This window comes from Oncorhynchus masou, unplaced genomic scaffold (genome assembly GCF_036934945.1).
Source record: "Oncorhynchus masou masou isolate Uvic2021 unplaced genomic scaffold, UVic_Omas_1.1 unplaced_scaffold_1580, whole genome shotgun sequence".
Lineage (NCBI taxonomy): Eukaryota > Metazoa > Chordata > Actinopteri > Salmoniformes > Salmonidae > Oncorhynchus > Oncorhynchus masou.
Window position 1 is genome coordinate 4365 of NW_027005870.1, and position 13465 is coordinate 17829.

Here is a 13465-nt window from a genome sequence, read left to right on the forward strand (position 1 = left end):
AAACCAACATTCCTCCAGGTAGGATCGGAACATTTCTCACCTGTGTTGACTGAGTGACGGTACAGAGAGTGCAGGTAGAAGAGAACACACCTTGTTACCTGCCTGTCCTCTCTGACCACTGATGGCTGGTGTCCCGAGACACAGATCAAAGTCCAGTCCTGGACTAAAAAGCATTTTAAATAAGCGGCATTAAGAAAGCTTTTCAAAATCCTAGAACTTGGCTTAAAATGTGTCTGGGAAACTGCCCCTGAGAGCTCTGAAAACAGCCTGTCTTTCTGCGTGTCACTGGAGGCTGCTGAGGGGAGGGCGGCTCATTATAACGGCTGGAACGGAGCCAATGGAACGGCAGCAAATCATGGAAACCATGTGTTTGATGTGTTTGATCCCAATTCCACTGACTCCGCTCCAGCCTTTACCACGAGCCCGTCCTCACCAGCCTCCTGAGCTAGCTAGCTATTGCAACAGGTGTTCACCCCTTCCTCTCCTTGTACATTTCAGTTCCTTTTTACTTGATCAGGTAGAAACAGGTTCTCGTCTCCCGGACAGTTTCTGATGTCTGTGTGTTTGTGTTTTCCAGGTGTTTCCAAAGGTCTCTGACATTGTTGATGACCTCAGAGCTGATAGGATTATTGATCACATTGATCAGGTACCTCTAACCCACCAAACATTATCGGAGGTCGGAGGTCACACCTTGCTGGAAGTTTCTGGATTATATATTTGTTTTTGGAGACCGCTGATTGGTTAAAGGACATGTTTGGAGCCTGCTGATTGGCCGGTTGAGTGTCTCAAAATATCCACCCCAGAACTGATGCACGAAGAAGAGGCGAGACGGACTGGAGGCCACTCCCACCTTGAGGTCACCGTGACAATGGAGTCCCAGCCGCCGCCACCGCCTCCTCACATCGTCTCCAACGGCAACCCTCGCGGCAACCCTTCGTCATCAACGATAACGGACCACATCCCTAACACTAAGTCCAAGCATAACCAGGACGACCGACGGACCAAATCCAGCAGACTGATCCGGTCGCTTAGCAACGGTCTCCGGAAACACAGTGACTACGTCAAGATTTCGGTACCGGAAGGCCGTGGCAACCGGTTGCCGCGGGAATGGTGGAAAACAGGGGTGGCGTTTGTGTACGCGTTATTCAACCTCATCCTGACCACCGTCATCATCACCGTCGTACACGAGCGGGTACCGGATAAATCGGTCAGTCCCCCGTTACCGGATAAGTTCTTTGACTATGTGGACCGTGTACCGTGGGCGTTTACGGTAACCGAAGTCAACGGGATGGTGTTGGTGGGACTCTGGTTCATACAGTGGCTGTTCCTCAAACACAAGTACTTTCTTTTCAATTCAAATAACTTTATTGGCACTGGAAACGCAGGTTTACATTGACAAAAGCAAAATGGATTTTTTTTTAATAAACAATAGACCTTAAATATTACACTCACAAAAGTTTTTCAAAGGAATAGAGAGACATTTTTTTAAATGTTATATTATGTCTGTATACGTTGTTATAACCACTGTGACCAAACTGTGTTTTAGGACTATTGGTTTAGACTGCAATGCTATTGGTTTAGACTGCACGGCTATTGGTTTAGACTGCAATGCTATTGGTTTAGACTGCACGGCTATTGGTTTAGACTGCACGGCTATTGGTTTAGACTGCACGGCTATTGGTTTAGACTGCACGGCTATTGGTTTAGACTGCACGGCTATTGGTTTAGACTGCACGGCTATTGGTTTAGACTGCACGGCTATTGGTTTAGACTGCAAGGCTATTGGTGTAGACTGCAAGGCTATTGGTGTAGACTGCACGGCTATTGGTGTAGACTGCACGGCTATTGGTGTAGACTGCACGGCTATTGGTGTCGACTGCACGGCTATTGGTGTCGACTGCACGGCTATTGGTGTCGACTGCACGGCTATTGGTGTCGACTGCACGGCTATTGGTGTCGACTGCACGGCTATTGGTGTCGACTGCACGGCTATTGGTGTCGACTGCACGGCTATTGGTGTCGACTGCACGGCTATTGGTGTCGACTGCACGGCTATTGGTGTCGACTGCACGGCTATTGGTGTCGATGCACGGCTATTGGTGTCGACTGCACGGCTATTGGTGTCGACTGCACGGCTATTGGTGTCGACTGCACGGCTATTGGTGTCGACTGCACGGCTATTGGTGTCGACTGCACGGCTATTGGTGTAGACTACTGTTCTAATTGTGTTAACTTCCCCATCCAGGTCCATCATCGGTCGGAGGTGTTTCTTCATGATTGGAACGTTGTACATGTACCGTTGTGTCACCATGTATATCACCACGCTACCTGTCCCTGGCAAACACTTCACCTGCGCTCCCAAGGTACACAATGATCATCAAATGTATTTATATAGCCTTTCTTACATCAGCTGATATCTCAAAGTGCTGTACAGAAACCCAGCCTAAAACCCCAAACAGCAAGCAATGCAGGTGTAGAAGCACGGTGGCTAGGAAAAACTCCCTAGAATGGCCAAAACCTAGGAAGAAACCAAGAGAGGAACCAGGCTCTGTAGGGTGGCTAGGAAAACTCCCTAGAAAGAAACCTAGAGAGGAACCAGGCTCTGTGGGGTGGCTAGGAAAAACTCCCTAGAAAGGCAGGAACCAAATGAGGATTCATGATTCACATAGAGACTAGATGACTGATGGGGCACCATTTTGTAAAATATATTTTGGAATCTACAGAAATGCATTTATAGTGAACAAAAAATATGAAGTCAACATGCAACAATTTCAAATATTTCACTGAGTTATAGTTCATAAGGAAATCAGTCTATTTAAATAACTTAATTAGGTCCTAATCTATGGATTTCACATGACTGGGAACACAGATATTCAACTGTTGGTCACAGACACCTAAATAAAGGTAGGGGTGTGGATCAGAAACCAGTCTGTATCTGGTGTGGATCAGAAACCAGTCAGTATCTGGTGTGGATCAGAAACCCAGTCAGTATCTGGTGTGGATCAGAAACCAGTCTGTATCTGGTGTGGATCAGAAACCAGTCTGTATCTGGTGTGGATCAGAACACCAGTCAGTATCTGGTGTGATCAGAACACCAGTCAGTATCTGGTGTGGATCAGAAAACCAGTCAGTATCTGGTGTGGATCAGGACAACCAGTCAGTATCTGGTGTGGATCAGAACACCCAGTCAGTATCTGGTGTGGATCAGAACACCCAGTCAGTATCTGGTGTGGATCAGAACACCCAGTCAGTATCTGGTGTGGATCAGAACACCCAGTCAGTATCTGGTGTGGATCAGAACACCCAGTCAGTATCTGGTGTGGATCAGAACACCCAGTCAGTATCTGGTGTGGATCAGAACACCCAGTCAGTATCTGGTGTGGATCAGAACACCCAGTCAGTATCTGGTGTGGATCAGACACCCAGTCAGTATCTGGTGTGGATCAGAACACCCAGTCAGTATCTGGTGTGGATCAGAACACCCAGTCAGTATCTGGTGTGGATCAGACACCCAGTCAGTATCTGGTGTGGATCAGAACCAGTCAGTATCTGGTGTGGATCAGAACACCCAGTCAGTATCTGGTGTGGATCAGAACACCAGTCAGTATCTGGTGTGGATCAGAACACCCAGTCAGTATCTGGTGTGGATCAGAAAACCAGTCAGTATCTGGTGTGGATCAGAACACCAGTCAGTATCTGGTGTGGATCAGAACACCAGTCAGTATCTGGTGTGGATCAGAACCAGTCAGTATCTGGTGTGGATCAGAACACCAGTCAGTATCTGGTGTGGATCAGAACACCCAGTCAGTATCTGGTGTGGATCAGAACCAGTCAGTATCTGGTGTGGATCAGAACACCAGTCAGTATCTGGTGTGGATCAGAACACCAGTCAGTATCTGGTGTGGATCAGAACACCAGTCAGTATCTGGTGTGGATCAGAACACCAGTCAGTATCTGGTGTGGATCAGAACACCAGTCAATATCTGGTGTGGATCAGAACACCAGTCAGTATCTGGTGTGGATCAGAACACCAGTCAGTATCTGGTGTGGATCAGAACACCCAGTCAGTATCTGGTGTGGATCAGAACACCCAGTCAGTATCTGGTGTGGATCAGAAAACCAGTCAGTATCTGGTGTGGATCAGAACACCAGTCAGTATCTGGTGTGGATCAGAACACCAGTCAGTATCTGGTGTGGATCAGAACACCCAGTCAGTATCTGGTGTGGATCAGAACACCCAGTCGGTATCTCGTGTGGATCAGAACACCAGTCGGTATCTGGTGTGGATCAGAACACCAGTCGGTATCTGGTGTGGATCAGAACACCCAGTCGGTATCTGGTGTGGATCAGAACACCAGTCAGTATCTGGTGTGGATCAGAACACCCAGTCGGTATCTGGTGTGGATCAGAACACCAGTCGGTATCTGGTGTGGATCAGAACACCAGTCGGTATCTGGTGTGGATCAGAACACCAGTCTGTATCTGGTGTGGATCAGAACACCAGTCTGTATCTGGTGTGGATCTGAACACCCAGTCGGTATCTGGTGTGGATCAGACAACCATAAATTATATATATATATATATATATATATATATAATTTTCCTTTAATTGTAGAAAGCACTAATGTTATTGTTCCCACAACAACAAATAATAAAATACATTTAATGTCATCCTTGAAACTTTTAACTGAAATACTGTAGAATGCCATTCATTCCTATTGGCTCCTGCTGGGTCGGGCCAGTTTGACTGACTGGTGGCTTCAACGCCTCTACCTGAATACCACATTATGAGTCATAATACCCATGAAACCTAGCGGTCAAACAGGGAAATAGTCACCTTTTTATAGTATGTTAATTAAGCCAGGATCAGTCCATTGCAGTGTGTTAATTAAGCCAGGATCAGTCCATTGCAGTATGTTAATTAAGCCAGGATCAGTCCATTACAGTATGTTAATTAAGCCAGGATCAGTCCATTGCAGTATGTTAATTAAGCCAGGATCAGTCCATTGCAGTGTGTTAATTAAGCCAGGATCAGTCCATTGCAGTATGTTAATTAAGCCAGGATCAGTCCATTGCAGTATGTTAATTAAACCAGGATCAGTCCATTGCAGTGTGTTAATTAAGCCAGGATCAGTCCGTTGCAGTATGTTAATTAAGCCAGGATCAGTCCATTGCAGTATGTTAATTAAGCCAGGATCAGTCCATTGCAGTATGTTAATTAAGCCAGGATCAGTCCATTGCAGTATGTTAATTAAGCCAGGATCAGTCCATTGCAGTGTGTTAATTAAGCCAGGATCAGTCCATTGCAGTATGTTAATTAAGCCAGGATCAGTCCATTGCAGTGTGTTAATTAAGCCAGGATCAGTCCATTGCAGTATGTTAATTAAGCCAGGATCAGTCCATTGCAGTATGTTAATTAAACCAGGATCAGTCCATTGCAGTGTGTTAATTAAGCCAGGATCAGTCCGTTGCAGTATGTTAATTAAGCCAGGATCAGTCCATTGCAGTATGTTAATTAAGCCAGGATCAGTCCATTGCAGTATGTTAATTAAGCCAGGATCAGTCCATTGCAGTATGTTAATTAAGCCAGGATCAGTCCATTGCAGTATGTTAATTAAGCCAGGATCAGTCCATTGCAGTATGTTAATTAAGCCAGGATCAGTCCATTGCTGTATGTTAATTAAGCCAGGATCAGTCCATTGCAGTATGTTAATTAAGCCAGGATCAGTCCATTGCAGTGTGTTAATTAAGCCAGGATCAGTCCGTTGCAGTATGTTAATTAAGCCAGGATCAGTCCATTGCAGTATGTTAATTAAGCCAGGATCAGTCCATTGCAGTGTGTTAATTAAGCCAGGATCAGTCCATTGCAGTGTGTTAATTAAACCAGGATCAGTCCATTGCAGTGTGTTAATTAAGCCAGGATCAGTCCGTTGCAGTGTGTTAATTAAGCCAGGATCAGTCCATTGCAGTATGTTAATTAAGCCAGGATCAGTCCATTGCAGTATGTTAATTAAGCCAGGATCAGTCCATTGCAGTGTGTTAATTAAGCCAGGATCAGTCCATTGCAGTATGTTAATTAAGCCAGGATCAGTCCATTGCAGTATGTTAATTAAGCCAGGATCAGTCCATTGCAGTATGTTAATTAAGCCAGGATCAGTCCATTGCAGTGTGTTAATTAAGCCAGGATCAGTCCATTGCTGTATGTTAATTAAGCCAGGATCAGTCCATTGCAGTATGTTAATTAAGCCAGGATCAGTCCATTGCAGTATGTTAATTAAGCCAGGATCAGTCCATTGCAGTATGTTAATTAAGCCAGGATCAGTCCATTGCAGTGTGTTAATTAAGCCAGGATCAGTCCATTGCAGTGTGTTAATTAAGCCAGGATCAGTCCATTGCAGTATGTTAATTAAGCCAGGATCAGTCCATTGCAGTATGTTAATTAAGCCAGGATCAGTCCATTGCAGTATGTTAATTAAGCCAGGATCAGTCCATTGCAGTATGTTAATTAAGCCAGGATCAGTCCATTGCAGTATGTTAATTAAGCCAGGATCAGTCCATTGCTGTATGTTAATTAAGCCAGGATCAGTCCATTGTTAACTAAATCTCTCTAACCCCTCCCCTCCTAGCTTTATGGCGACTCTGAAGGGATGGTGTGGCGTATCCTGGGTCTGATTAGTGGAGGAGGCCTGTCAATCACCGGGGGTCACCTCATGTGTGGAGACTTCCTCTACAGTGGACACACTGTAACACTCACACTGGCATACCTGTTTATCCAAGAGTGTACGTACACACACACACATACACACACACACTCTCTCTGTAACCCTCACAATGACATACCTGTTTATTTAGTGTAAGTAATGAGCTTCTTATTTTATGAAGGAAATAGAGAAGTGTTACAGAAAGGAGGGCAACCCTCTAGTGGGACCGGGTCGGGGGGCTCTCTAACCTGGGACCGGGTCGGGGGGCTCTCTAACCTGGGACAGGGTCGGGGGGCTCTCTAACCCGGGACCGGGTCGGGAGGGCCTCTCTAACCCGGGACCGGGTCGGGGGGGCCTCTCTAACCTGGGACCGGGTCGGGGGGCCTCTCTAACCTGGGACCGGGTCGGGGGGGCCTCTCTAACCTGGGACCGGGTCGGGGGGCCTCTCTAACCTGGGACCGGGTCGGGGGGCCTCTCTAACCTGGGACCGGGTCGGGGGCTCTCTAACCTGGGACCGGGTCGGGGGGCTCTCTAACCTGGGACCGGGTCGGGGGCTGTAGCCTCTCTAACCTGGGACCGGGTCGGGGGGCCTCTAACCTGGGACCGGGTCGGGGGGCTCTCTAACCTGGGACCGGGTCGGGGGGCCTCTCTAACCTGGGACCGGGTCGGGGGGCTCTCTAACCTGGGACCGGGTCGGGGGGCCTCTCTAACCTGGGACCGGGTCGGGGGGGCCTCTCTAACCTGGGACCGGGCCGGGGGGCCTCTCTAACCTGGGACCGGGTCGGGGGCTGTAGCCTCTCTAACCTGGGACCGGGTCGGGGGGCTGTAGCCTCTCTACCCTGGGACCGGGTCGGGGGGCTGTAGCCTCTCTAACCTGGGACCGGGTCGGGGGGCCTCTCTAACCTGGGACCGGGTCGTGGGGCCTCTCTAACCTGGGACCGGGTCGGGCGAGGCCTCTCTAACCTGGGACCGTTCTAGATTATTCTGTGCTTCCAACTTTGTGGCAACAGTTTGGGGAGGGCCCTTTCCTATTTCAGCATGACAATGCCCCCGTGCACAAAGCCAGGTCCATACAGAAATGGTTTGTTGAAATCAGTGTGGAAGAACTTGACTGGCCTGCTGAATGGAAGCAAGTCCCCGCAGCAATGTTCCAACATCTAGTGGAAAGCCTTCCCAGAAGAGTGGAGGCTGTTATAGCAGCAATGTTCCATCATCTAATGGAAAGCCTTCCCAGAAGAGTGGAGGCTGTTATAGCAGCAATGTTCCATCATCTAATGGAAAGCCTTCCCAGAAGAGTGGAGGCTGTTACAGCAGTAATGTTCCAACATCTAGTGGAAAGCCTTCCCAGAAGAGTGGAGGCTGTTATAGGAGCAATGCTCCAACATCTAGTGGAAAGCCTTCCCAGGAGAGTGGAGGCTGTTATAGCGGCAATGTTCCTACATCTAGTGGAAAGCCTTCCCAGAAGAGTGGAGGCTGTTATAGCAGCAATGTTCCATCATCTAATGGAAAGCCTTCCCAGAAGAGTGGAGGCTGTTATAGCAGCAATGTTCCATCATCTAATGGAAAGCCTTCCCAGAAGAGTGGAGGCTGTTACAGCAGTAATGTTCCAACATCTAGTGGAAAGCCTTCCCAGAAGAGTGGAGGCTGTTATAGGAGCAATGCTCCAACATCTAGTGGAAAGCCTTCCCAGGAGAGTGGAGGCTGTTATAGCGGCAATGTTCCTACATCTAGTGGAAAGCCTTCCCAGAAGAGTGGAGGCTGTTATAGCAGCAATGTTCCAACATCTAGTGGAAAGCCTTCCCAGAAGAGTGGAGGCTATTATAGCAGCAATGTTCCAACATCTAGTGGAAAGCCTTCCCAGAAGAGTGGAGGCTGTTATAGCAGCAATGTTCCAACATCTAGTGGAAAGCCTTCCCAGAAGAGTGGAGGCTGTTATAGCAGCAATGTCCCAACATCTAGTGGAAAGCCTTCCCAGAAGAGTGGAGGCTGTTATAGACATTTACATTTACATTTATAGCAGCAATGTTCTAGTGGAAATCTTTCCCAGAGGAGTGGAGGCTGTTATAGCAGCAAAGGGGGACCAACTCCATATTAATGCCTATAACTTTGGAAGGTTTGATTAGCAGGTGTCCACATACTTTTGATCATGCAGTATATTTACCAGTCCTGTGAGGCTCTGAAAAGTGTATTTTGAATTGGGGAAAAGGGCTGTTTTGGGGGCAAAACCAATTTGACACGTGAGGTTGTGTTGTCACTATGTTTATTTGTTTACCTCCTCAGACTCCCCCAAGAAGATGTGGTGGTACGTGTGGTTGTGCTGGTTGCTCAGTGTTGTGGGCGTGGTCTGTATCCTGATTGGTCATGAGCATTACAGCATTGATGTTGTCTTCGCCTACTTTGTTACGTCACGCCTCTTCTGGTGGTATCACACCATGGCCAACACACAGGTGTGTGTATATGTATTTTTGTATTTTACCTTTATTTTACTAGGCAAGTCAGTTAAGAACAAATTCTTATTTTCAATGACTGCCTAGGAACAGTGGGTTCACTGCCTGTTCAGGGGCAGAACAAAAGATTTGTACCTTGTCAGCTCGGGGGGTTTGAACTTGCAACCTTCCGGTTACTAGCCCAACACTCTAACCACTAGGCTACCATACCGCCTCTACACTCTAACCACTAGGCTACCATACCGCCTCTACACTCTAACCACTAGGCTACCATACCGCCTCTACACTCTAACCACAAGGCTACCATACCGCCTCTACACTCTAACCACAAGGCTACCATACCGCCTCTACACTCTAACCACAAGGCTACCATACCGCCTCTACACTCTAACCACAAGGCTACCATACCGCCTCTACACTCTAACCACAAGGCTACCATACCGCCTCTACACTCTAACCACAAGGCTACCATACCGCCTCTACACTCTAACCACAAGGCTACCATACCGCCTCTACACTCTAACCACAAGGCTACCATACCGCCTCTACACTCTAACCACAAGGCTACCATACCGCCTCTACACTCTAACCACAAGGCTACCATACCGCCTCTACACTCTAACCACAAGGCTACCATACCGCCTCTACACTCTAACCACAAGGCTACCATACCGCCTCTACACTCTAACCACAAGGCTACCATACCGCCTCTACACTCTAACCACAAGGCTACCATACCGCCTCTACACTCTAACCACAAGGCTACCATACCGCCTCTACACTCTAACCACAAGGCTACCATACCGCCTCTACACTCTAACCACTAGGCTACCATACCGCCTCTACACTCTAACCACTAGGCTACCCTGCCGCCCCATACACACACACAGGTAGGATATATATATATGATATATATATATATACACTGCTCAGAAAAATATAGGGAACACTTAAACAACACAATGTAACTCCAAGTCAATCACACTTCTGTGAAATCAAACTGTCCACTTAGGAAGCAACACTGAATGACGACAAATGTCACATGCTGTTGTGCAAATGGAATAGACAACAGGTGGAAATTATAGGCAATTAGCAAGACACCCCCAATAAAGGAGTGGTTCTGCAGGTGGGGACCACAGACCACTTCTCAGTTCCTATGCTTCCTGGCTGATGTTTTGGTCACTTTTGAATGCTGGCGGTGCTTTCACTCTAGTGGTAGCATGAGACGGAGTCTACAACCCACACAAGTGGCTCAGGTAGTGCAGCTCATCCAGGATGGAACATCAATGCGAGCTGTGGCAAGAAGGTTTGCTGTGTCTGTCAGCGTAGTGTCCAGAGCATGGAGGCGCTACCAGGAGACAGGCCAGTACATCAGGAGACGTGTAGGAGGCCGTAGGAGGGCAACAACCCAGCAGCAGGACCGCTACCTCCGCCTTTGTGCAAGGAGGAGCAGGAGGAGCAGTGCCAGAGCCCTGCAAAATGACCTTCAGCAGTCCACAAATGTGTATGTGTCTGCTCAAACTGTCAGAAACAGACTCCATGAGGGTTGTATGAGGGCCCGACGTCCACAGGTGGGGGTTGTGCTTACAGCCCAACACCGTGCAGGACGTTTGGCATTTGCCAGAGAACACCAAGATTGGAAAATTCGCCACTGGTGCCCTGTGCTCTTCACAGATGAAAGCAGGTCCACACTGAGCACATGTGACAGAGTCTGGAGACGCCATGGAGAACCTTCTGTTGCCTGCAACATCCTCCAGCATGACCGGTTTGGCCGTGGGTCAGTCATGGTTTGGGGTGGCATTTCTTTGGGGGGCCGCACAGCCCTCCATGTGCTCCCAAGAGGTAGACTGACTGCCATTCGGTACCGAGATGAGATCCTCAGACCCCTTGTGAGACCATATGCTGGTGCGGTTGGCCCTGGGTTCCTCCTAATGCAAGACAATGCTAGACCTCATGTGGCTGGAGTCTGTCAGCTGTTCCTGCCAGAGGAAGGCATTGATGCTATGGACTGGCCCGCCTGTTCCCCAGACCTGAATCCAATTGAGCACATCTGGGACATCATGTCTCGCTCCATCCACCAACGTCACGTTGCACCACAGACTGTCCAGGAGTTGGCGGATGCTTTAGTCCAGGTCTGGGAGGAGATCCCTCAGGAGACCATCCGCCACCTCATCAGGAGCATGCCCAGGCATTGTAGGGAGGTCATACAGGCACGTGGAGGGCACACACACTACTGAGCCTCATTTTGACTTGTTTTAAGGACATTACATCAAAGCTGGATCAGCCTGTAGTTTGGTTTTCCACTTTAATTTTGAGTGTGACTCCAAATCCAGACCTCCGTGGGTTGATAAATTTGATTTCCATTGATAATTTTTGTGATTTTGTTGTCAGCACATTCAACTATGTAAAGAAAAAAGTATTTAATAAGAATATTTCATTCATTCAGATCTAGGATGTGTTATTTTAGTGTTTATTTTATTTTTTTGAGCAGTGTATGTATGTGTATATATATATACACACACACACACACAGGTAGGATATACAGTGGGACAAAAAAGTATTTAGTCAGCCACCAATTGTGCAAGTTCTCCCACTTAAAAAGAGGAGAGGCCTGTAATTTTCATCATAGGTACACTTCAACTATGACAGACAAAATGTGAAAAAAATTGTAGGATTTTTAATGAATTTATTAGCAAATTATGGTGGAAATTAAGTATTTGGTAAATATGTGTGTGTATACATACATACATACGTGTGTATATATATCTCAACCGTAATGTCTAGTAATGATGGTTGCTGTGTGAATATAGATAGTCACACAACAGCCTCAACTGATTTCAAAGCGTTCTCTTTAGTTCAGACTAACTCTGAGCTTTCTGATTTACATCGGTCTCTGGGAATCCAATGGGTTATTATACGATTGTCCTTTTCAAAATAAACCCCTCAATATGTATATTTCTTGGTTTAGAATTTTTGTATTTTTTTTTTTAAACCAATCTTTACATTTTGTCTTCAGGCTCTGCGCGGGGCTTCTAACAACTACCTGTCAAGGACCTGGTGGAACCCTGTGTTTAACTTCCTGGAGCGTAACGTCATGGCAACCGTTCCCTGTGTGTTCTCCTGGCCCATCTCTCTGCCCTCTGCATGGTGTAACATTAACCCCTGTGAGAGATACTCCATGGTTGAGGGGGATGGGGACAGAGACCAGTAGGGGGCCTGTCTCTGGCCTCCTCGTGGTAACAACAACCCCATGGTAGAGGGGGATGGGGACAGAGACCAGCAGAGGGCCTGTCTCTGCCCTCCTCTTGGTAACAACAACCCCATGGTAGAGGGGGATGGGACTGGAGACCATTGATCCATTTTTCTATCCCTCCCTCCCTCCCTCCCTCAACAGATCACAGGCTGTAGCTTGTAATGAAAGAAACCTTCCTGAAGGCTCGGTCATTACTACCTCTGGTGTTCTTCAGCACGGACATAGGGGTGCACCGTGTAGGGGATAGGGGTGCACCGCGTAGGGGATAGGGGTGCACTGTGTAGGGGATAGGGGTGCACTGTGTAGGGGATAGGGGTGCACCGTGTAGGGGATAGGGGTGCACTGTGTAGGGGATAGGGGTGCACTGTGTAGGGGATAGGGGTGCACCGTGTAGGGGATAGGGGTGCACTGTGTAGGGGATAGGGGTGCACTGTGTAGGGGATAGGGGTGCACCGTGTAGGGGATAGGGGTGCACCGCGTAGGGGATAGGGGTGCACCGCGTAGGGGATAGGGGTGCACCGCGTAGGGGATAGGGGTGCACCGCGTAGGGGATAGGGGTGCACCGCGTAGGGGGGGATAGGGGTGCACCGCGTAGGGGATAGGGGTGCCCCGCGTAGGGGATAGGGGTGCACCGCGTAGGGGATAGGGGTGCACCGCGTAGGGGATAGGGGTGCACCGCGTAGGGGATAGGGGTGCACCGCGTAGGGGATAGGGGGTGCACCGCGTAGGGGATAGGGGGTGCACCGCGTAGGGGATAGGGGGTGCACCGCGTAGGGGATAGGGGTGCACCGCGTAGGGGATAGGGGTGCACCGCGTAGGGGATAGGGGTGCACCGCGTAGGGCATAGGGGGTGCACCGCGTAGGGCATAGGGGGTGCACCGCGTAGGGGATAGGGGTGCACCGCGTAGGGCATAGGGGGTGCACCGCGTAGGGCATAGGGGGTGCACCGCGTAGGGCATAGGGGTGCACCGCGTAGGGGATAGGGGGTGCACCGCGTAGGGGATAGGGGTGCACCGCGTAGGGGATAGGGGTGCACCGCGTAGGGGATAGGGGTGCACCGCGTA

At 48.8% G+C, this 13465-nt stretch overlaps 1 protein-coding gene across 1 annotated transcript; it reads left to right on the plus strand.

The window, feature by feature from the left end:
• The first annotated feature begins 555 nt into the window (after window positions 1-555).
• On the plus strand, window positions 556-12678 carry LOC135531397 (phosphatidylcholine:ceramide cholinephosphotransferase 2-like). Its single transcript, XM_064959435.1, has 5 exons — window positions 556-1338; window positions 2246-2363; window positions 6627-6780; window positions 8982-9148; window positions 12165-12678. The coding sequence occupies exons 1-5, from the start codon at window positions 809-811 to the stop codon at window positions 12357-12359; spliced, it is 1164 nt and encodes a 387-aa protein (XP_064815507.1). The 5' UTR covers window positions 556-808; the 3' UTR covers window positions 12360-12678.
• Window positions 12679-13465: the final 787 nt, after the last annotated feature.

Bases quoted from the DNA above. Each gene is read 5' to 3' on its own strand.
- LOC135531397 (XM_064959435.1), top strand. From the start codon at position 809: ATGCACGAAGAAGAGGCGAGACGGACTGGAGGCCACTCCCACCTTGAG. The intron at 6,781-8,981 runs GTACGTACACAC...TTACCTCCTCAG, and splicing joins ATACCTGTTTATCCAAGAGT to ACTCCCCCAAGAAGATGTGG. The intron at 9,149-12,164 runs GTGTGTGTATAT...TTTTGTCTTCAG, and splicing joins ACACCATGGCCAACACACAG to GCTCTGCGCGGGGCTTCTAA.